The sequence below is a fragment of the Carettochelys insculpta genome, chromosome 1 (genome assembly GCF_033958435.1).
Source record: "Carettochelys insculpta isolate YL-2023 chromosome 1, ASM3395843v1, whole genome shotgun sequence".
In the NCBI taxonomy this organism is placed as follows: Eukaryota; Metazoa; Chordata; order Testudines; family Carettochelyidae; genus Carettochelys; species Carettochelys insculpta.
The window spans coordinates 127,185-150,211 of record NC_134137.1 but is presented as its reverse complement, the minus strand read 5'-3'; the positions used below and the strand labels follow the sequence as shown (position 1 = coordinate 150,211).

At 49.9% G+C, this 23,027-nt stretch overlaps 1 protein-coding gene across 3 annotated transcripts in view; it reads right to left on the bottom strand.

Annotated features, from left to right (window-relative positions):
- Window positions 1-23,027, bottom strand: part of DCHS1 (dachsous cadherin-related 1) — a 141,047-nt gene that overhangs the window by 111,902 nt on the left and 6,118 nt on the right. For all 3 annotated transcript variants that reach the window (XM_075008758.1, XM_075008921.1, XM_075008835.1), the window contains exon 2: window positions 18,300-20,119. In XM_075008758.1, coding sequence (XP_074864859.1) covers window positions 18,300-20,051 — 1,752 coding nt within the window. In that variant the 5' untranslated portion in view covers window positions 20,052-20,119. The remainder of the gene's footprint in view (window positions 1-18,299; window positions 20,120-23,027) is intronic.

Genomic DNA, 23,027 nt, shown 5'->3' with positions numbered 1-23,027 from the left:
AGTTTAGAAAAGAGAAGATTTGGAGGAGACATGATAGCAGTTTTCAAGTACCTCAAAGAGGGTTACAAGGAGGGAGAAAAATTATTCTCCTTGTCCTCTGAGGATAGGACAAACAGCAATGGTCTTAAATTGCAGCAAGGGAGGTTTAGATTAGACATTAGGAAAAACTTCCCAACTGTCAGGGTGGTTACACACTGGCATAAGTTACCTAGGGAGGTTATGGAATCTCCATCGCTGGAAATATTTAAAAGTGGGTTAGACATTCACCTATCGGTGATGATCTAGATGGTGTTTGGTCCTGCCAAGAGGGCAGGGAACTGGATTTGATGACCTCTTGAGGTCCCTTCCAGTTCCAGTGTTCTAGGACTCTATGATTCTGCCCCTCTGAGACCTGTCGTCTTTTGTACAAGATTTAAAACTGAACCTTCAGCTCCCATTCCTGGTGAAATCCAGAGAGAACAAAACAGCAGTGATATCACCTAAGAAATCATTTTGTTAATCTTTAACATGCTATATGACTGCTGTTTTGCTTTGTTAGAATACAGACTAACATAACTACTCTCTGTTACTATTAAAATCCAGAGAGAGTTCAAGTTCCCCCAGCAGTTTCCGTAATACAGTAAACCCCTGATTTAGCAGACCCAAATTCAGCGGACTTCAGGAACAACTGACAACCACCAGCCCCGCCCCCACCCCCACCACTGAAATCCACTGAATCAACAAGCCCCCCCACCCTCCGCCCCCACCAAGAAAAGACATAAATGCTGGCAACTCCCTGGAGCCGCTGGGGCTGGGGCCCCTGAGGAGTTGCTGGGGCCATCGGAAAGGCTCTAGGAGCCGCACCACAACTGGAGCCACTGCAGCTGGGGCTGCTGCCATGACCACAGGAACTGTGCTGCAGCTGCAGGACAAGCCACAGGTGCAAGACCTGCTGCAGTTGGGGCTGTTGCACCACAGCTGCAGGAGCCACGGCTGGGGCTGCTGCTGTGGCTTCAGGACTTGCCATGGCTGGAGCTGCCATGGGTGGGGGCTGCAGCACCCACCATAGCTGGAGCCGCTGCTGCTGCTGTAGGAGCCATGGCTGCAGGAGCTGCCATGACCTCCCTCCACCAGGGGTGGGGCACATATGTGGGCAGAAGGCACTCACAGAGGTGCCCCACACCTGGTGGGAGAACCACATGGCAGCTCTGACTGCAGTGGGGGCTCTAGCTATGGTGTCTTCTGAAGCTCTGGCAGCAGCCCAGGATCAAAGGAGGCTCCAGCAGCTGCAGCTCCGGCTGGGCAGCTCCAGCAGCTCTGGTGAGTCACCCATTTTACAGGATTTGGCAGGGGTGGGGCCTGGGGAAGCCTGGGGGTTGCGCCATATGAATACAAGTAAATCCTCACATTTAATGGCCTTTTGGCATTAATGGACATCCCTCCCCCACCATTAGTCCATTAAATAGAAGGTTTACTGCATAAATGATTCTTCTCTCCCAGTCCCAACCTGAAGAGCAATGCGTCTATACAGTCAATGATGTCTCTCCTGGAAAAGGGTATGCAGGGTATGTCTCCGTGTGGGTATGTAGAGCTGGCAAAGCCTTGGGAGCTGAAAGTGGTCTGCTCAGAGCAAACTGCCTTCACTGTAGGACAGGCATCAGATATATTTTGACCCAATCCTCCAATTTATCCAGGTCACTCTGAATCCTATCTCAACCCTCCAACGTATCTACCTCTCCCCCTAGCTCAGTGTCAATTGCAAACTTGCTGAGGGTGCAATCCAGTTCCTCATCCAGGCCATTAATAAATATGTTGAACACCCCTAGAATCAAGCCTTGGGGCACTCTGCTTGAAACTGACCACCATCCAGATATTGAGCCATTGACACTACCCATTGGGCCTGACCGTCAAGCCAGTCTTCTGGCCATCTTATAGTTCATGGATCCAATCCATGCTTCCTCAACATATGGGCAAGAATGTTGTGGGAGACCGTATCAAAAGCTTTGCTGAAGTCAAGGTATATCACATCCACTGACTTCCCCATGTCCACAGAGCCTGTTACCACGTCATCTGAAGCGATTAATCTCCCTGCCTTGGTGGTGGCAGAGTCAGCCAGTGTCAAGTTTGTCACTGTGACACCTTTCACCCAAATAGGCCTTGTCAATGAGAACTGAGCTTGTGAATAATGGAGCTGCCAAGGCAGGCACTGAATAAGCCTTTCAGGAGAGCCCAATAGCCCACACCTGGGACTCAGATTTCAGAGCAAGGTGCTGACTCTGACCTGGCAGCATATCAAGGGACCAGTGTTCTCTGTAAGCTTTGGAGAGATTCAGATGTCACTCAGCTGATTAGCCCATAACTAGGTTTTTGTTTCTACTGGTGGTGCACATTCTCACATGCCTTGGTGCACATAAAAATTATTCTGGACATGAATGGAAAAATCTGTATATGGATAAAAAAGAGTAGTTGAAATATTGCAGAGGCCCTTCAAACCCATTCTCTGAGGCGCTGGGATCAGCAATGGCTATGAAGGTAGAGTGTTCCCCACTGCAGCACAAATCCAGCACTAACTGCCAAGAAAAGCACCCTCTTGAGAGCTACCATCATATAGCTTCTCTGTCATTTTTGGAAGCTCCCCATTCAAGCTGTTATCCAGCTTGATCCTGCTGAAGCTGGGGTTTGAGTCTTTCAGTGTGAACTATGGTGGCTGACACCAGCATAGACCTGACTAGGAAACCAGACCCTGGTGAGGGAGTTGTTGCCTTCGGGATAGTGGGGGAGCGGGAGGAAGATGGTAAGACTTTCACAGACCCCTAGTTCTGTGTAAGACAGAGGAGCAGTCCTGTACATCTCTATCCTGGCTGTGCAGCAGGAAGTGCAGCCAGGGGCCAGGCAGGGGGAGATGTGGCTCAGGTTTTACATCCTGTCAGGATTAGAAACAAAGAAAACTTGTACTAAATCCAGGGAAATCACCCAAAACTGAGCAGAGTAGGGAAGGGGAAGATGCCAGGCACCATGGGGTCCCTAGCCTCACAATATGCTGTGCAGGAGCAGGGAGGGTGAGGGTACAGGGTACCTTAGGGTCCCTATCTCCCCCAAAGTGCTGAACAGAGACAAGGAAGGGACCCACGGGGATGCGAAGATGCTGATTTGCTGTCTAGGACTAAGAAAGTATGGCCAGGGAGTAAGCACTGTATGGGGAGGTCCCTTTCTCAATGTGCCAAATGCAGCGTAGGAGCCTACTTGTTTCCAGAAACCCATCTGGAGAGCACAAGAGCCCCAGACCATTAGCACCACAGCAAACCCTTCATACTCTAGTGTTGGCACCACCCCTTGCCCCCCAAAATATGTGCTAGAACTGGTGCCTTTCTCTGTGGAAGCCCTAGCACAGAGGATGAACTGGGGCAGGAACTGGGCATGTCAGGGAGGGGGCATGTCACCCTGTGCCACTCTCAGGCTGGGCTCTGTCTTTATAGGCTGTCCCTGTCACCAGCCTGCAGGCAGAGAGCCTGCTGGAACTCTGCCCCAGATGCGTATCTGCTGTGCACATGCTATGCTGTGGCTTGGCAAACATCTGGCTCTGGGCTCCCGCCCCTCTGAGTGACGGCTCTTGGTGGGAGAGGCGGGGACGCTGGCGCCAGTGTGGTCAGCTATCCCACGCACAGCTCCTCATGCCTGAGTGCATGCCAGGCTCTCTGCCCTCCCCAGCCCTGGCACAGCTGCTGACCAGCTAAATGCAGCCTGGGAGTGGCCACTGCTATTTCAGGAGTGAACTGTTTCTAGCTTTTGGCTACACCCCAGACTCCAGTGTGCTGTAGCATGCTTGAGCCTTGTAGGAGGGAGAAGGGTTAGGGATCATCACCAGGAGCATCCTGCACAAGCAGCTGGTGTGAGGGGTTAGGTCCCAAGGCAGCACAGAGTATTGCCATCTGCACAGCCACGAGTACTGCTGCTGCACAGACTCACTGCTCTTATTCCCCACAGCCCCAGATAGCAGCAGTGTACACACAGGGATTTCCAACTGGCAACCCTCCCAGACCCTAGATCCCAGGCCCCAGACACAGCTAGTTCAGAATCATCAGGCAGATGAGATAATGGAGCATTATCCCTTCCCATATGGAGGGGCAAGGAATAGTGGGCAGCTTGGGACCTATAGGGACTAGATCGAGGCAAACAAAGCTCAGGGGATGGACAGAGACAGGAGTGAAGCCCCCTGGCAGCTGAGCTGATCCAGTGCCAAATAAGTTGCAAAGTGCCTGAAAGGCCAAGAAACGGATGGCAGGTGCAGTGCTGAAGGGGAGTGTGCGCTTCAAGCTCCATGGGGCACTGAAAAGCTCAGGACTTTCCCAGAAGTGAAGAAGGGATGGACCCTGTCCCAGGAGCTGCAACACAGAATGTGGAGGGGTGGATGAATGTTGAGTCCTGTGGGATTCCCAGCAGAGAAGAGGGGAGGATCCACAAAGTAAGTGGACAAAATGGTAATAAGGGGCCAAGAAGAACTGGTGCAGGAAGCATGAGAGAAGGGAGTAGAGAAAAGGCCATGAAAGACCTTGGCAAGAGCTCTGGTGTAAGGAAGTGGGAAGGATTAACAAGGGGGAAGCTGGGACAGCAGCCATACACTCCTTGGGGCAAAGGGAGTGTGCAAGGGGGACTGGGAAAAAGCAGCAGGGGCTGAGGTAGGGGAGGGGAGTATATGAGGAGGACTGGAACATAGGAAAGGGCATCTGAGGGGGTAGATGAGGAAAGCATACAAAAGCATGTGGGTTGGGGGGTGGCTAAGAACTGGGATGAGGGAGGAAGAGTGTGAAGGGTTTGGAAGTTAGGATGGGTGAGGTCATTATTGTGGGTATTTGGGGGAAGGAAGTGTGTCAGGAGGCAGAGAGGACAAGAGAACAGTGCGGGTTGGGTTGGACACAGGAGAAGCATGACAGAGGGGAAGGAGTGTATGTGAGGGGACTGGAGCTTAGCACAGGTGAGGCAAGCGTTGTGGGGCAGCATAGGAAAGGACCAGAGGGGGTAGGGAGTTGGGCTAGAAGTGTGTCAGGAGAAGTGTAAGGCAGAGGGGTAGTGGGGGTCAACTTGGGGAGAGGAGTGTCCAAGAAGAAAGAGAGTATGTCAGGGACAGGATGGGAGAATGTGGAGGGGAAAGTGTGTGACAGGGTGGAAGTTGGATGAGGGAAGGGATCCTAGGGAGTGTGGAAGGGCATTATAAATTGGGATGAGGGAGTGTATGTGGTCGGCTAAATGAGAGATACAGGAGGAGATCATGTAATGGAGTGCGGGAGGGGAAGAGAGTGTGAGCATGATGGGGTGGGAAGTGCCTAAGGAGCTGAGAAGCTTGTAGAGGGGCTGGGATGGGGGAGGGATGGGAACATATGAGGGGTGATGAGTGTGTGAGAAGGAGGGGACTGAGGAGGGGAGCTAGAAATAGGGTGGAGGCGGGTGGAGAAGGGAGAGGAGCAGGGAGCATGTGAAGAGGGAAATGCATGAGAAAGAATGGAGTGGAGGAGGTGTGTGAGAGAGTTGGGGATGGGGTGAAGGTAGCTAGGAGAGAGGAGCATGTGAGGGGGCCCAGGGCCTGGGCTGAGGGGCTGGGATGGGAGGAGGGAGCATAGTATGGGGAGGAGAGAGGAGCATGTGAAGGGGCTGGGGCCTCTCTACTGCAGTGGAAAAGCTGCTGCAGCTCCAGGGGAAATGCTACTTGAATTAATCATGGTGCTGGCTGCCGTGCCAAGCCCAGGAGGAGGTTGCTGGCAAAGGGAGGAAATAACTTTCACAGGAATTTGGAACAAACGTGGCTCTTCTGGCTGTAACAGCAAAACTCACCTCCCTCACAGCTCCCTTCCCCTATGTACCAGCACAGCCCCTTCCCTCTTCCCATGCACCCTCCTGGCCTCATATATACCTCCACCTATTTTCTCTTTTCCCAGCACATCTCCTTCCTACCACCTGCCTCTGTTCAAATCACCACACTCTCCTCTCCCTCCTCCACATTTCTCCATCCATTCCCAGGAACTGCCCCACTAGGTTCCTCAGGGGTATTCTAGAGCACAGAGCTCTGAAAATGGGGTCATTTCCAAAGCCCTTCTCCCATGGGACATCTTGTGCACCATACTTATTTCCCAGTCTCCCAACTGCCCCAATCACTCTCTCTCTGGGGCTTGTGGAGAGGATCTCTACCAGCTGCAGCCCTGAGCCCCCACATGGGACTTAATGGGAAGCTGCGTGACTGCACGGTTGTGCAGCTTAGAGGAAACTGAGATTCCAGCCATTTCCAAACTCTACTGAAGGACAACAGCACACACTCACAACACAAGAAATCAGGGACTTGATGAATCATTACTCATCTACAGTGACCTCACTGACAAGCAGGTTCCCAAACTCCCCCTTACTCCTCATTGATCACATAGATCTCAGTTTTCTGACATTCTGCAGAGGAAGTTGCAGCAACAGACAGTAAACAAAGGCCATCAGCCAACAAAGGATCAACCATAATTCCTCCAAGTCTATGCTAATGATGTATTACAGGCCAAGAAAACTTATCAGCCTCTATTAAATGGTCTGAATCCTCACTGTAGAGCTGCACCCAGAGTTGTGATGGGAGACTGCCCCTCCACACCTATACCTCTTACTTGCAGAGATCCACAAGAATCGATTGATATTGTCTCTCTTGTTCTTTTTGACATCTACAGGCAACCACTAAGTGGTCAGACAACATGGACTCAAGCACCAGCAACATGCAGATGATACATAGCTTTACTTATCCTCCACCACATATTGCCATAGCACTACCACTGATGTGACCCAGAGCTTTGATGAGATTAGCTCATGAATGAAAGACATCTGACTGAAACTAAACCAAGTATGACAAAGGTGGGACTGGTGGGAAAAGAAAAGTATCTTGAAGTATTTGAGGCCATGGTGCATGCAGTCTCCTTTGACGGAAAGTTCACATCCAGAATTGTCTAATTCAGTTTATAGCCTAGAAGTGTTCTTGGATTCCTTGCTGAGCTCTGACATTGCAATGGCCACAAGTAATGCTTTTTACCATCTCTGGCTGGCTAGGAGGCTCCATCACATATTGGCAGACAAAGACATGGCCTCGATTATTCATGCATTCAGAGCCTCTCCACTGGAACTTTCAACAATAAGGGTGAGGCTTATCCATGCAGGAGGCAGAAACTACTGCAGTGGCTGTGGAATGAACTCATGCTGAAACTAAGAACCATCACAAATCTCACCACCTTTCCCTCCGCGTGCAGAGCACATCATTGACAGCACCTTCTCCAACACAAACACATAGCAACATAAAACCATACCTAACAAGACACTTCACCACAAACATTTCTCCAGCTGGTGAGAGTATGAGAGAACAAATGACATGTGACAGACATGTAGTCATGTTACTTAACGCACTACCAGAAGGAACTCAAATATTACTTCATGAGTGTGATACCAAAACCTACACAGAATCCACCCCATCACCCAGTGGAACATTCCATGCACCATTATGTACCGCCCTGCATTGTGTAACGCCAAAAGGCGGAACCAAACATCAGCTCTCTGGAGCTTAGTGCATGAGCCTCTACCACTTGAGTTAAAAGCTACCTGGAGACTCATTCGTTCTCCTTGTAAGTAGTCGAAGTGACACTACTTGGGGCAGTGAACCACACCGAGTAGATGTGCAAGTTACGTACTTCCCCTAGCTGAGGAAGAACATTCTGAGCTTCAGAGACGCAGGTGAAATCACAGATGAGCCCCAACTTGTAACGTTGACAGACAGAACCAAATCCAGAGAGCTTAGTGCAGGAGCCTCAAGCCACATAAGCTAAAAGCCAGCTGGCTCTCAGCTAAGGCAGTAGAGTCATTCTTTTTCTCTGTAGTGGTCTAAGTGCCACTACATGGAACCATGAATCACCTTCTGTAGCTGTGTGGGTTACGGTTGCTCTCCACTGAAATAGTCCATGAACCATTATTATCCCCCTCCCCACCACACACACACCACCATCACTCTCTCCAGTGGAACAGTCACTGTACTATAGTATCTAAGAAGCTCTAGTTCTGGCTGAGAACTGCTAAATCAGGCATGTCTGTCATGGCATCACCGTACAGTTGTGTAGCATTGGGGGTGGATCTCTTCAGACCCCTGCTAGAGTCATGCAGGAATTATGTCCATTGCCTTCATTTGCCTCTGCTCACATGTCTTCAGCTGAGAAGGAACTGCAGTGGTTGACACTGGCTGAGTATGCAAACTGTCTGCATTGTACCCCTCCTTGGGGCCAGGACAACTCCCTGAGCTTCTTGGACTCAGCTACCCTCAGTATGTCTCAGATACACTCCCCTAAGCTCTTCTGTGCTCACATACCCTTGCTGCAATTCAGATATTTGACAGTGCCATTGCGGAGCGATTAAATGATTTCTTTGCTTCAGTCTTCACGGCTGAGGATGTTACAGAGGTTCCTAAATCTGAGCCAGCCTTTTTAGGTGACAAATCTGAGGAACTCACTCAGATTGAAGTGACATTAGAGGAGGTTTTGGAATTAATTGATAAGCTGAATAGTAACAAGTCTCCAGGACCAGACGGCATTCACCCAAGGGTTCTGAAAGAACTCAAATGTGAAATTGCGGAGTTATTAACAGTGGTTTGTAACCTATCCTTTAAATCCACTTTGGTACCAAATGACTGGAAGACGGCCAATATAACGCCAATATTTAAAAAAGGCTCTAGAGGAGATCCTGGCAATTATAGACCGATAAGTTTAACATCAGTACCAGGCAAATTAGTAGAAACACTAGTAAAGAGTAAAATTGCAAGGCACATAGAAGAGCACGAATTGTTGGGCAAAAGTCAGCATGGTTTCTGCAGAGGGAAGTCGTGTCTAACTAATCTGTTAGAATTCTTTGAAGGGGTTAATAAACATGCAGACAAGGGGCACCCAGTGGACATAATATACCTAGATTTCCAGAAAGCCTTTGACACGGTCCCACACCAAAGGCTTTTATGTAAATTAGGTGGTCATGGGATAGGAGGAAAGGTCCTTTCATGGATCGGGAATTGGTTAAAAGACAGAAAACAAAGGGTGGGAATAAATGGTAAATTTTCACAATGGAGGAGGGTAACTAGTGGTGTTCCCCAGGGGTCAGTCCTGGGACCGATCCTGTTCAACTTGTTCATCAATGATCTAGAAAATGAGGTAAGCAGTGAGGTGGCAAAGTTTGCAGATGACACCAAGTTGTTCAGGACAGTCAAAAGCAAAAGGGATTGTGAAGAACTACAAAAAGATCTCAGCAAACTGAGTGATTGGGCAGCAAAATGGCAAATGAAATTTAATGTGGGTAAGTGTAAGGTAATGCATGTTGGAAAAAATAACCCAAATTACACGTACTACATGATGGGGTCAAATTTAGCTACGACAGATCAGGAAAGGGATCTTGGAGTTATAGTGGATAGTTCTCTGAAGACATCCACGCAGTGTGCAGCGGCAGTTAGTAAGGCAAATAGGATGTTAGGAATTATTAAAAAAGGGATCGATAATAAGACAAAAGATATCATACTTCCCCTATATAAAACTATGGTACGCCCACATCTTGAGTACTGCGTGCAGATGTGGTCTCCTCACCTCAAAAAAGATATATTGGCATTAGAAAAGGTTCAGAAAAGGGCGACTAAGATGATTAGGGGCTTGGAAAGGGTCCCATATGGGGAGAGGCTAGAGAGACTGGGACTTTTCAGTTTGGAAAAGAGGCGATTGAGGGGCGATATGACAGAGGTATATAAAATCATGAATGGTGTGGAGAAAGTGAATATAGAAAAATTATTTACCTTTTCCCATAATACAAGAACTAGGGGACACCAAATGAAATTGATGGGTAGTAGGTTCAAAACTAATAAAAGGAAATTTTTCTTCACACAGCGCACAGTCAACCTGTGGAACTCCTTGCCCGAGGAGGCTGTGAAGGCCAGGACTCTATTAGGGTTTAAAAAAGAGCTTGATAAATTTTTGCAGGTTAGGTCCATAAATGGCTATTAGCCAGGGATAAAGTATGGTGCCCTAGCCTTCATAACAAGGGCAGGAGATGGATGGCAGGAGATAAATCACTTGATCATTGTCTTCTGTTCTGCTTCTCTGGGGCACCTGGCATTGGCCACCGTCGGCAGATGGGATGCTGGGCTCGATGGACCTTTGGTCTGACCCAGTATGGCCATTCTTATGTTCTTATGTTCTTATGTTCTTATATTTGCCATAATCCCTTGGTCTGGTTTCATCTCTCCAGGGCTCAGACACTTAATATAATTTTTTTAATGAAATCACAACTTTTGGTAACACTATCAACACAAGGTAACATTATTGACACAACAGACAGATTTCTGAAAGGCATTTCACTCCATACCATGCAATCTTCTGATCCAAATATTAATTCAGTCCATTGACAAAAAGATTAGAAACTGGCAAACAAATCACAAAAAGTGACAGCACAGATCTCAGCCCAATGCTATTCAATATCTTTTATCAAGGATTTGGTAAGAGATATTAAATAACTGCTGGATAGCTTATCACTTAGCAAATTCAGCTCATTTGAACAAAGTATGTTTTCCTATAGCCAAATTCAAGGTGGAACATAAGTCACAGTTAAAGGGTGTGAGACTAATTATGAAAAACAAAGACATTAAATATGACTCAGTGGTCATAGTGGAAACCAGCTAAACATGAGCACCCAGAGGGTTATTGTATCCAGAAGGTGAATGGGATTTTTGGGTGTATGAGGAGACGACTACCAAATAGGAGTAGAGAATGGTGTTATCTCTATATACAAAATTGGTGAGACTGGTATTGGAATGGTTTAAGGTCTGGAACCTCTGACTTATAGCAAAAGACTTAGGAAACACAATGTATTTCATTTATGCAACAGAAGGTGCAGATCAAGCTGCTATGCTGAAATCAGTCACGATGGCCATAACTGTCTTATTGATTCCTTGTTCCCCCCTTTCAATTTTTAGCCACTAGCTGTCTTTTGTCCTATACTTAGATAGTAAGCTCTTTGGGACAGGGATTGTATTTTGGCACTATGTTTTCACTGGGCTTCCTAGCGCTACAGTAATAAAAATAATGAATAAGATAACACAATCATGGTCTGCCACAGGGTTCAGCAACCAAAACAGCACGAAGATCCATTTTTCACAAGTTGGTAAAAAACTCAATAATTCAAGAGTCATGATGCATTTGAATACAAGATGGTCCTTCAAAAATAATGTCAAATCATACTTCTTGTAACAGCACACACAGAATGATTTGCAATGTGATACATGTTTACTGCAAGACATTCACAAACTTTATATATTCAATTTCCTCACACTTTACATGTGAATTTGTACTACTGTTTTCCTGACTTTCACTCCTGAACCTCATCTCTCCCTGGAGGACATTAGGGGGAGTTATCCAACGTTTTGCAATCACATATTGTTTGCTATTAGATAGCCGTGTCTACACGTGCACGCTACTTCGAAGTAGCGGCACTAACTTCGAAATAGCGCCCGTCACGGCTACACGTGTTGGGCGCTATTTCGAAGTTGAAATCGACGTTAGGTGGCGAGACGTCGAAGCCGCTAGCCCCATGAGGGGATGGGAATAGCGCCCTACTTCGAAGTTGAACGTCGAAGTAGGGCACGTGTAGACGATCCGCGTCCCGCAACATCGAAATAGCGGGGTCCGCCATGGTGGCCATCAGCTGAGGGGTTGAGAGACGCTCGCTCTCCAGCCCCTGCGGGGCTCTATGGTCAACGTATGCAGCAGCTCTTAGCCCAGGGCTTCTGGCTGCTGCTGCTGCACCTGGGGATCCATGCTGCATGCACAGGGTCTGCAACCAGTTGTCGGCTCTGTGGATCTTGTGTTGTTTAGTGCAACTGTGTCTGGGAGGGGCCCTTTAAGGGAGCGGCTTGCTGTTGAGTCCGCCCTGTGACCCTGTCTGCAGCTGTTCCTGGCACCCTTATTTCGATGTGTACTACTTTGGCGTGTAGACGTTCCCTTGCAGCGCCTATTTCGATGTGGTGCTGCCCAACGTCGACGTTCAACGTCGACGTTGCCAGCCCTGGAGGATGTGTAGACGTTATTCATCGAAATAGCCTATTTCGATGTCGCTACATCGAAATAAGCTACTTCGATGTAGGCTTCACGTGTAGACATAGCTGATATGACTTATTCATTTTTGGGCTTTTAGATGTTTAATCAGGAGGGTTTTTGTTTGTTTGTTTTGTTTTTTACTTTGCAATTATAGCAGTGGGAGCCACAAAGAAGTCCTTAAAGAGCTGCATGTAGCTCCGGAGCTGCAGGTTGCAGACCCCTGGTCTAGAAGTATCTATATGGCAAGGAGATTTCTGAGAGAACGTGTCTCTTTATCTTACAGACAAAGACACAATGAGCTCCAACAGCTGGGAGCTGTAACTAGATAATTTCAGACTGGAAATAAGATGCAGATTTTTAACAGTACAAGGAATGAACCACTGCAACAATGTACTCAGGGATGTACTGGATTTTTCGTCATTCAGAATATGTAAATGGAGAAAGGGCGTCTTTCTGAAAGACCCACTCTAACTCAGCCAGACATTCTGGGCTGAACAGGAGTCACTCAGTGCGATTCTCTGGCCTGAGCTCTGCAGGTAGTCAGACTGGATTGTAAGGCACTAAAAACTATAGATTTGTGCTCCCTAGGCTCTGCTGAGTTCTTCAGGCCTGGCTCCCCCTTTCTGGGGCTCATTGCCGAGCCTAGTTGCCTGGCCAGGCTCTTTTCCCATCCTCTCACGTTTCCCGGCTCAGAGGAAGCAGCAGCAGATGTGTGAGCTGTTTGCTTTGTGCTGGGGCCACATGGGAGTTACCTGCACTTGGGCCCAGACATGCCGTTTCCAAATGAAACATTTGGACTGAGCCAAAGGCCCGAAATCCAGCCAAACCCTCAGCCATTTTGGCCTGTTAGGATGGCTCCATCCGTCTGCATGACCCAGAGCAAAAAGAGCCTCCAGCTGCACCCCCGCTTCATAGGAGGTGGAGGCTGCTGCTCAGGGTGTGCTCCAGCCCTTATCAGTAACAACTGCCCTTCATCCAGGGCAGGTGCAGAGTCTGTGGAAGTGCAGCCAGAGACAAGACAAGCCTACAGAGGTCATATTTCTGCTTCCCAGGCCCCACACCAGTGACCCAGGCTCCTCCTCCTCCCTCATTCTGAGGCAGGGGGGACTCTCCTGCTCCCTTCCCCCATGTGCCTCTACTGCTCCTACCAGGCACAGAACACTTCCTGTCCCTCCCTTCTCCTGCAATTACATTTCCAGAACCAGAATGTTTTTGCCTTTCCCCCCCACAACAACTGAATTAAACACAACAGTGTAAAGAGAGACCTCACTTCAGGGAGCTGGGCAGTGGGGGTGATGGCTGTGGGCAATGTTCCCTTTAATTTTTTTCCATTCCTATGTGAAATAAATTTTATGATGTGCACCAAGGCAAGTGCAAATATGCACCACCAGGTCTACGTCTACACTAGCCCCAAACTTCGAAATGGCCACGCAAATGGCCATTTCAAAGTTTACTAATGAAGCGCTGAAATGCATATTCAGTGCTTCATTAGCATGCGGGCGGCCGCAGCACTTCGAAATTGACGTGCCTCACCACCGCGTGTCTCGTCCCAACGGGGCTCCTTTTCGAAAGGACCCCACCGACTTTGAAGTCCCCTTATTCCCATCAGCTCATGGGAATAAGGGGACTTTGAAGTAGTCGGGGTCCTTTCGAAAAGGAGCCCCGTCGGGACGAGCCCCGCGGCGGCGAGGTGCATCAATTTCAAAGTGCCGCGGCCACCCGCATGCTAATGAAGCGCTGAATATGCATTTCAGCGCTTCATTAGTAAACTTCGAAATGGCCATTTGCGTGGCCATTTCGAAGTTTGGGGCTCGTGTAGACACGGCCCAGTAGAAACACATGCTGCTGACTGTGGACCATTGGGGTACTCTGCTAATCAGCTGGGTGGCATGTGAATCACTCCTGGAAGGCTTTCCAAGCACTCAATGTACAGAGAACACTGCTGTGGGCTACCCAGCCCCTAAGGTTTATGCTACTAAAGCACCACAGAGTCAGCTCCACAGCTCACCTTCCCCCATGATTTCAGAGGGTCCCCCACTCCCCTCTGCTCACCGCTCCACACTGCCTCAGAGCCCCCCCATCTTACTTTTTCATCACTGCTTCAGAGCCATCCCTCCACTCACCTTCCCCACCACACTGCCTTAAGGCCCCCTTCAGCCCCTCCGGTCACTTTCCCCCACTGCCTCACAGCCATGCCTTCCGCCTCCATGCTTACTTTCCCCTCACTGTATTAGAGAAACATCTACTACCTTCACTTACCTTCCCTCACATTGTCTCCAAGCCACCCCGGCCCCTATTACCCACCCCCCCACTTCATCAGAGCCACCCCTCTCCCCCTCAGCTCACCTTTCCCACTGCCTCACAGCCACTCTTTCCCCCATGCTTATCTTTCCCCCACTGCATCAGAACAAGCGCTTCTCCCTACATTCACCTTCCCCCACACTGCCTCCAAGGCACCTCTGCTCACCTTCCCCACACACTACCTAAGCATGACCCTTTTCCCTCCACTCACCATCAACCCACTGCCACAGAGCCCCTCACTCTGCTCACCTTCATGTCATTGTCTCAGAGCCACAGCCACCACTCACCTCCTCTCATCTTCACCGGTTGCCTCAAAGCCACCTCTCCCCCCACTGCCTCAGAGCCAGCCCTCTCCCCTTCACTTCACCTACCCACACACAGCCTCACAGCCACCCTTTTCCTCCTTAACCTCATCTTCTCCCACACTGCCTCAGAGCCATTCCTCCCCTTGCTCTGCTCACCTTCCTCCCACTGCTTCAGAACCACAGCCATCCCACGCCTGGTCTCATCTCCCTCCCCCACCCTCCCAGCCTTGAAGCTACCTCTCTGCATCTCACCTTATCCCCATCACTGCAGAAACAGACATCCATCCTCATCTCACCTTTCCCCTGACTACCCTGTAATTGCCCCTCCCTCCTCACTTCACCTTCCTTCCCACTGCCTCAGAGCCATCCTATCCTTACCTCATCTTTCCCCCACTGCTACAGAACCACAGCCACCCCTCACCCCCTCTTACATCCCCCACTGCCTCAGAGCTACTCTTCCCCATATCACCTTATCCCCCATCACTTCAGAGACAGCCATCTCCCTTTTCTTATCTCCCCTACACCTCATCTCATCTTCCCCACACTTCCTCAGAGCCAGCCTCACCCTGTTCTCTTCACCTTCTCCCCACTCTCAGAGCCACCTCCCCTCCTCTCCTCACCTTCATCCCACTACCCCAGAGACACCCTTACCTTTCATTTTACCTGCCCTCACAATCTCAGAGCCACCCCTTCATCTCCTCAACTCCCAACTCACTACCTCATTTCTCCCTCTCCTTCACCTTTCCCTAATGCCTCGTAAATAACCTTCCCCTTCACTTCACCTTCCCCTAGTACCTCAGATCCACCCCTCTCCTCCATTCACCATCCACCCACTGCATTAGGGCACCCTCAGCTCATTTCCCACTACTACTGCCTAACAGCCAGCCCTCACTGTGCTCACCTGCCTCTCATTGCCTCAGAGTAACAGCCACCTCACCTGTTTCATCTTTCACTTACTACCCCAGAGCCACCTCTCCCACATCTCATCTTGTCCCCCGCTGCCTCAGAGAAATCCTTCCCCCTTCACCCCATCTGCCCCAGACTCACCCTCTCCCACCTCACCTCCCCCCCAACTCAGAGCCACCCCTCCCTCTTCAATTCACCTTCTCCCTCTACCCCAGAGCCAACCCCTCCTCATCTCATCTTAACCCCATAACTCAGATCTCATCCACCCTTTGGCCTGACCTCTTCTTTTTCTCCCAGCTGGCTATGGGCAGGAAAGCAGCTGCATCCCATCCCCAGCATGGGCTGTCTCTGGCTGCATCCCAGAGCTTTGCACAGGATTTGCCAGCATTGAGCACACTGACACATTTCTAGGCTATTATTAGGGAGGAACCACTGTTCAGCGATGAGGGCAGTGGCCTGAAAGTCTGGATTCCTGGGTTCTTTCCCTAACTTTGAACAGACCAATTTTGACAGACTGAAGAAGCTCCATGTATATGATAGCCACGAAATCATACACTATGGTAGAAATCAGATCTCAGTCAGAGTCCATGCGGCGCCCAGCACACAAGGGCCCCAGTCTCAGTCACAGGGTCTAAATGCCGCAGTATTACTGTTACTAATAATCAGTGCTTTTTTGGTTAAAAAAAAAAATAAGGGGCTGGTATCCAGCTGGCTCCCCACTCCCCACCCCTTGGCCAGGGTTTCCACAGCTGGAGGTGCCGAGGTGCCAGCACTCAGTTCTGTCAAGTTCCAGCATTAAAAAAAAAACACTGTTAATTATCCTACCCTTTCCCCACACCCATCCCCTTCTGCTTAACTTCTCAGAAGGCAGACTCCACTGTGACCCTTACACCATCACCCTTTCCCCTTCTATGTCAGTTCCCCCTGCGCATCCTTGGCCCCAGTTCCTCTCCTATTGTGGCCACCTCCTCTGCTGTCTAGGCCCCTTCCTCATCCAACCTATATCACCCACCCCCGGCCTTGATCACTCTTTCTGTCTGACCAGACAGCTACTCTACACCCTGGCCTCTTCCTTCAGCCTGAGTAACTCCACCTCTACCCCAGACCACGCCCACTCACTGGCTACACCTTGTCTAGTCACCCTTGTGACCCAGCCCCTCTCCCTGTCTGACCAGCCCTTGCTTTGTATCCAGACTCCTCGCCCAGCCCTAATCCTGGCCACTCACTCCCTTCCACCCTAGGACTCTCCTCATGCCTGGCATCCCTTCAACCTACCAAAGCTTTTGATACTGTCTCCCACAACAGTCTTGCTCATAAATTGAGGAAGTATGGATTGGATCCATGGACTATAAGATGGATAGAAAGCTGGCTTGACGGTTGAGCCCAGCAGGTAGTGGTCAATGGCTCAATATCTGGATGGCGGACAGTTTCAAGTGGCGTGCCCCAAGGCTTGGTTCTGGGGCCAGTGTTTTTCAACATCTCTACTAATTACCTGGCTGAGGGACTGGATTGCACCCGCAGCAAGTTAGCAGATGACACTAAGCTGGGGAAAAGGCAGGTACGTTTTAGGGTAGGAATAGGATCCAGGATGACCTGGATAAATTGGAGCATTGCGCCAAAAGAAATCTGATGCTATTCAACAAGGAGAAGTGCAGAGTCCTGAACTTGTGACAGAAGAGTCCCAAGCATTGTTATAGGCTTGGGACTGACAGGCTAAGCAGCAATACAGCAGAAAGGGACTAGGGGTTATGGTGGATGAAAGGTTGGATATGAGTAAACAGTGTGACCTTGTAGCCAAGAAGGCTAACAGCATATTAGGGTATATTAGGAGGAGCATTGCAAGCAGATCTAGAGAAATGGTTGTTCCTCTCTATTCATCACTGGTGAGGCCACATCTGGAATATTGTGTCCAGTTTTGGGTCCCCCAGTATAAAAAGGGTGTGTATGTGCTGGAGCAGGTTCAGTGGACGGCAATGAAAATGATTAAGAGGCTGGAGCACATGACCTATGAGGACAGGCTGATGGATTTGGGCTTATTTAGTTTACAGAAGAGAAGACTGAGGGGTGATTTAATAGCAGCCTTCAACTTCCTGAAGAGGTGCTCTAAAGAGGATGGAGAGAAACTGTTCTCAGTGGTGTCAGATGGCAGAACAAGGAGCAATGGTCTGAAGTTACAGAAGGAGAGGAACAGGTTGAATATTACGAAAAACTACTTCACCAGGAGGATGGTGAAGCACAGGAATGCGTTGTCTAGAGAGGTGGTGGATTCTCCATCCCTTGAGGTTTTTAAGTCCCGGCTTGACAAGGTCCTGGCTGGGATGACTTAGTTGGGGTTGATCCTGCTTGAAGCAGGGGGCTGGACTAGATGACCTCCTGAGGTCCCTTCCAGCCCTATGATTCTATGATTCTATCCCTCCAATAGACCCCTTCCTCTGACCAGCCAACCCCTGCCCTTCACCCCAAACCTCTCCTCCTATCTGGCCACCCCTTGTCTTGTACCCCAGATCCCTTTCCTTGTCTGGCCACTCTCCACCCTTGACCCTAAGTCTCTCCCTTGCCTGGTGACCCTCTGCTCTCCACCTCAGACCCTGCCTGGTTACTATCCGTTTCCCCCTGCCTGTCCACTTCTAACTTGGCCGCTCCCACTCTGCACCCCAGTGTGTCTGCTTCCTGTCCAGCTGTCCCCTACCTGTAGAAAGCAGGTTCCACTGGGTGTGTTCTCCTTCAGGGACACATTATAGAAGTTGCTTCTGAACACAGGCTCATTATCATTGACATCCTGCAGGGCCACATACACCACAGTCGTGGAGGAGAGGACTGGCATCCCTCCATCTATGGCCAAGACTGTCAGCTGGGGCTGTGGGTCCTTCTCATAATCCAGGGGGGCAGCGGTGGTGATGATGCCTGTGGTTGGGTCAATGGTAAACCAGTTGGAGTGGGTGTCCTGATTATGTAGAATGCTGTACTGTACATCCCCATTGGGACCCTGATCCTTGTCACGGGCTGTCACCTGCAGGACAAAGCTGCCTGGATACACCACCTCAGGAATGCTCTGCTTGTATTCCTGCTGATCAAAGAGTGGCGGGTTGTCATTGACATCCATCACCTGCAGCACAAAGGCTGACTCTGCCCGCAGTGGAGGTGTTCCTGAGTCAGTGGCCATCACCCGCAGGTCATAAGAGTCTCTCTCCTCCCGGTCAAGCAGCTTATCCACACAAATCAAGTAGATAATATTGTCTTTGGTGGTGAGAGCAAATTTGCCATCTCCTCCCTCCAGAGAAACATTGACGTTGGAGTACTCACCATAGTCAGGGTCTGAGACAGAGATGCGTGCCACATATTGGCCAGGCTGGGCTCCCTCAGAGATCTGTGGTGAGCCATCCTCGCTCAGGAAGATGATGGTCATGGTGGGCTGGTTGTCATTGTAGTCACGCACATGGATGGTGACAAAGGCTGTGGTGACCTCTGGGTGCACAGCCTTGTCCCGTGCCTGCACCACCAACTCATGCACCTTCCTCATCTCATAGTCCAGACCCTTATTGAGCTTGATGACACCTGTCCTGGAGTCAATGGTGAAGTATTGCTCAGGATCACTTTGCCGCCGGTTTATCTCATACACCACAGCCCCATTGTCACCCTCATCTGCATCAGAGGCAAAGACCTGCAAGATGCTGCTACCTGGCTTCAGGTTCTCAGAGATGAGGGTGTGGTAGCGGCTCTGGTTGAAGGCAGGTGCGTTGTCATTAATGTCCTGGATAGCCACGTCCAAGGTCATCTGAGAGCTCCGGGGAGGGGAGCCACCATCATAGGCCTCCAGCAGCAAGGAGTATGACGAGCAGTTCTCCCGGTCCAGAATATTGCTTACCACCAGGTCTAAGTACAGGACCCCATTGGGGCCCCTGCGTGTCTCCAAGCGGAAGGCCTGCCCCACATTCTCCCCTTTGAGCATGTAGCCCTGGGTATTCAGCAGGCCACTGTCAGCATCAAAGGCTGGGTCAAGAGGGAACCTGCTGCTGATGGGGGTGTGCTCAGGGATTTGAAAGGTGCGGTGGCGCTTGGGGAATACTGGTGCATGGTCATTGATGTCATTTACCTGGATATTCACCTCCACAGTAATGCCATCAGGAGTAACAGCAATGAAGCTGTAGCGGTCCCGACTCTCTCGGTCCAGCACGCGGGCTGTTTTGATTATGCCTGTGTTCTCATCTATCTCCAGATCGGTGGAGACACCACTGCCCTCCTGTGCAGAGATGAAGTACATGTAGGCAGTCGTGCTGGGGGGCAGACCAGCACTAACGTCGCCGATGATGGTACCGGCTGGCTGCTCCTCATCTATCTGTAAATCTAGGGTGCCCAGCACAGTAGAGCCCTGCCCTGGCCTCAGGCCTCCAAGTAGCAGCAGGTGCAGCAGCAGCTGGGCTGACCTCTTCAAGCACCCCATTGCCAGCAACTCCCTGAAGCTCTGAGAATGATTGGCTTGGTCTCTTTTTCAGTGTGTGTTCCTTAATCCTGCAAGGAATGCAGATCAGAGGAGGCTGGTCAGGAGGGGAGCAACAAAAAAAGCACAATGGGGAGGGATGCTTTGCCAGGAATCATCAGCCTCTTCGCTCTAGTTCAGTGGCTCCCAATCTTTTCATTCGTGCAGATCCCCAGTCACTGCCCCCCTTAACCAATTAGTGGATCCCATCAAAGCTAATGATAGCCACTGTGTGCACTTTATTAAACGAAAAAGGAAACCACAACGTAGATTTCTGGACAGAAATTAATAACATTATTGGAAGATATTTAATTTAAAAATAATAATAGATTTGAGCAATAAAGAGGAGGGCAAGAAACTTTGCAATTTATTTAAAACGTATTTTCTATGATCATTTTTATTTATCTTTTGTCATGGATCCCCTGCAATACTCTTGCAGATGCCCAAAGGTCCACAGACCCCAGATTGGGAACCACTGCTCTAGTTCCATTCTTCCACACAGAGAACCTGTGAGACAAAGAGGTTGCTGGGTAAATCTAGATCCAGAAACCAGGGTTATACAGAGGAGCAGAAGAATTTGCAGGCCTCTGGGAAGAAGGCTAGGGCTCCCTGTGGGGCTGCACACTCATTCACAGGCAGGCTATCGAGCTAACAAAATGTTCAAGCTTGCATGTACATTAGCAGTTTTCAAATTGTGGATCAGGACCCCAAAGTGGGTCATGATTCCACTTTAATGGAATTGCCAGAGCTGGTTTAGATTTTTCTGGGGCTCAGGGCTGAAGCTGAAGTCTGAGTGATTCAACTTTGGGTGGTGGGCTTAGGTTTCATGCCCCTAGCTCAGGCTGAAGCCCTCTTGGTTCAGCTTTGTTGCCTTTTCTACCCAGGGAAGTGGGGCTTAGACTTTGGCTCTGATTTCTCAATTCAGGGCAGTGGGAACCAGATGAACTCAGGATTCAGCCCCCACTCCTGGAGCTGTCAGAAGAGGGTGATGGTACAATGAACTTTGGGAACCCCTGCTGTACATGATTACTGAGAATTCCCAATGTAAATTGTTCTCTTCGGTGAGCCATCCCTTGTGGCTCCACCATTCTTGACTGCAACAGAATAAGCTGCTTGGCAGCAGGATCACCAAGATGAGAGCTGGTCAGGGCTCTGGTGTTCTGATACCAGAGCTGACCTTGACCTTGGATAAGCTTTTCCCTGGTCTTACCCAGATTTGCTGATGCCCCTGAGCAGGCACTGTGTCAGGATGGTAAAAGCACAGTAGGAATGTGCCAGCCCCACAGCTACCCTGGCTTTTCCTGCATTTTTTCCCAGTCCTGCACACCCTCTCCAGTTTGCCTCCTTTTCTGCTTCTTGGTGCTCTGGCTCCACTATTCCACCTCCTTCACTCCCCCCCTCACTGTGTCTTCAGCTCACTGGTGGATAAGAGGAGGTGGGCAGGGGAGGAATGGATGTGACTGAGATCGAGACACAGTACAGGAAATGGAGGATGGGCAGGGAAGGACTGGATGTCATGCTGCTGCACCTAATGCCTGAAGGCTGCCTAGCCCCATAGTCCCAGCTCACCTTCCTCAGGAACAAACAAAGTGTCTTAGTAGTCAGGAAGCTCATCAGGGCGCACCAGCCCCAGTACTGCTTTTAGCCCTCAGTAAAGCAGGGCTTAGTGGTCTGCTGGGATGGCAGCAGCATGAGCTCATACTTGGACTCTCTTGAAAGCATTTGCTTTTGGTCCCATAACCACATTCAGAAGCTACTCATGTCAGACATGGGATGGTAAGAACTTCACTGGTTTCAGGGATGGAGATGGCTGCTGGCTTCCAGCTGGCAATAAAACACCCTACTAAAGTGTGCGACTGTACCAGTTGAACCACCCCATAGCAGCATTCCGCCTTTCCAGGGACCAAAAGCATCAGAACTCTTGGGGTCTGTTCCCAGTTCCAGAAGTGAAACTGCCTTGTACACACATCTTCCCTGCAGACTGCACCAATTGCTGACATACCGCATGATCATAGGAAAACTTTTCCTATATTTTCAGTTTCTTTAAATGCAGACTAACATCTTGAGACAGCAGAGCAGCCAGTCCACAGCACCCCATGGGTCTCTATTGAGCAGGGTTTAGTAACCACTGCACTACCGTCCTGACAAGATACAAGAAGTCAGTGGGACTTACTCATATCTTGGCATTGGCTGCAAGCTGGACGTATGCTACTGAGTTGCTGGACAGCCTTGAAAAATCTCTTCACTTCCCCTTGCTAAAGTAGTGATGATGACACTCATCTAGAAGTGGGGGGTGGTTCAGTTGACTCTGTGTGTGTGTATGGGTTTCGGTTCCTGACAGATGAGACAGGATAGACCCTTGACCTACGAGTCTCAAGTGATTTGGCTTGCTGCAGCCCATGCTGAGTTGGGCTAAGGACAATGGGGAGGTACAGCCCCTCGGACTTAGGCCCATGGCCAGAGGTTGGCAACCTGTGGCTCCAAAGCCATATGTAGCTCTTTCAGGAGCCACTTGTGGCTCTGAATGCTGCCACTGCTGGCTCCTCTTGCAGCTCCCTGCCCTGCTGTGGCTGAAATAATGGAACTATTGGTTGAATGGCTGGCAGGGCAGTGGGAGGGATCCAGCCATTCAACCAATTCAATTTAGTTCCATTACTTCAACCACAGCAAGGCAGGAGGTCACCTGTACTGCAAGTGGGGGGAGTGAGCAGGAGAGTTGGGGGAAGGGGCAGCTAAGACTGCCACTACTGGAGCCCCACAGCCCCACTGAGAAGCAGAGTAGAGGAGGCATGGAGAAGAAGCAACAGCATATGAAGCTCATTGTCTGAGGCAGGTTAATCCTGGGGATGGGAGGACGGGCTTGGGGCTGAGAGGGGTTAAGCCTGAGGAGGCTGTTTGGGCCTGAGAGGGTTCAAATCTGGGAATGGGATTGTGGCCTTG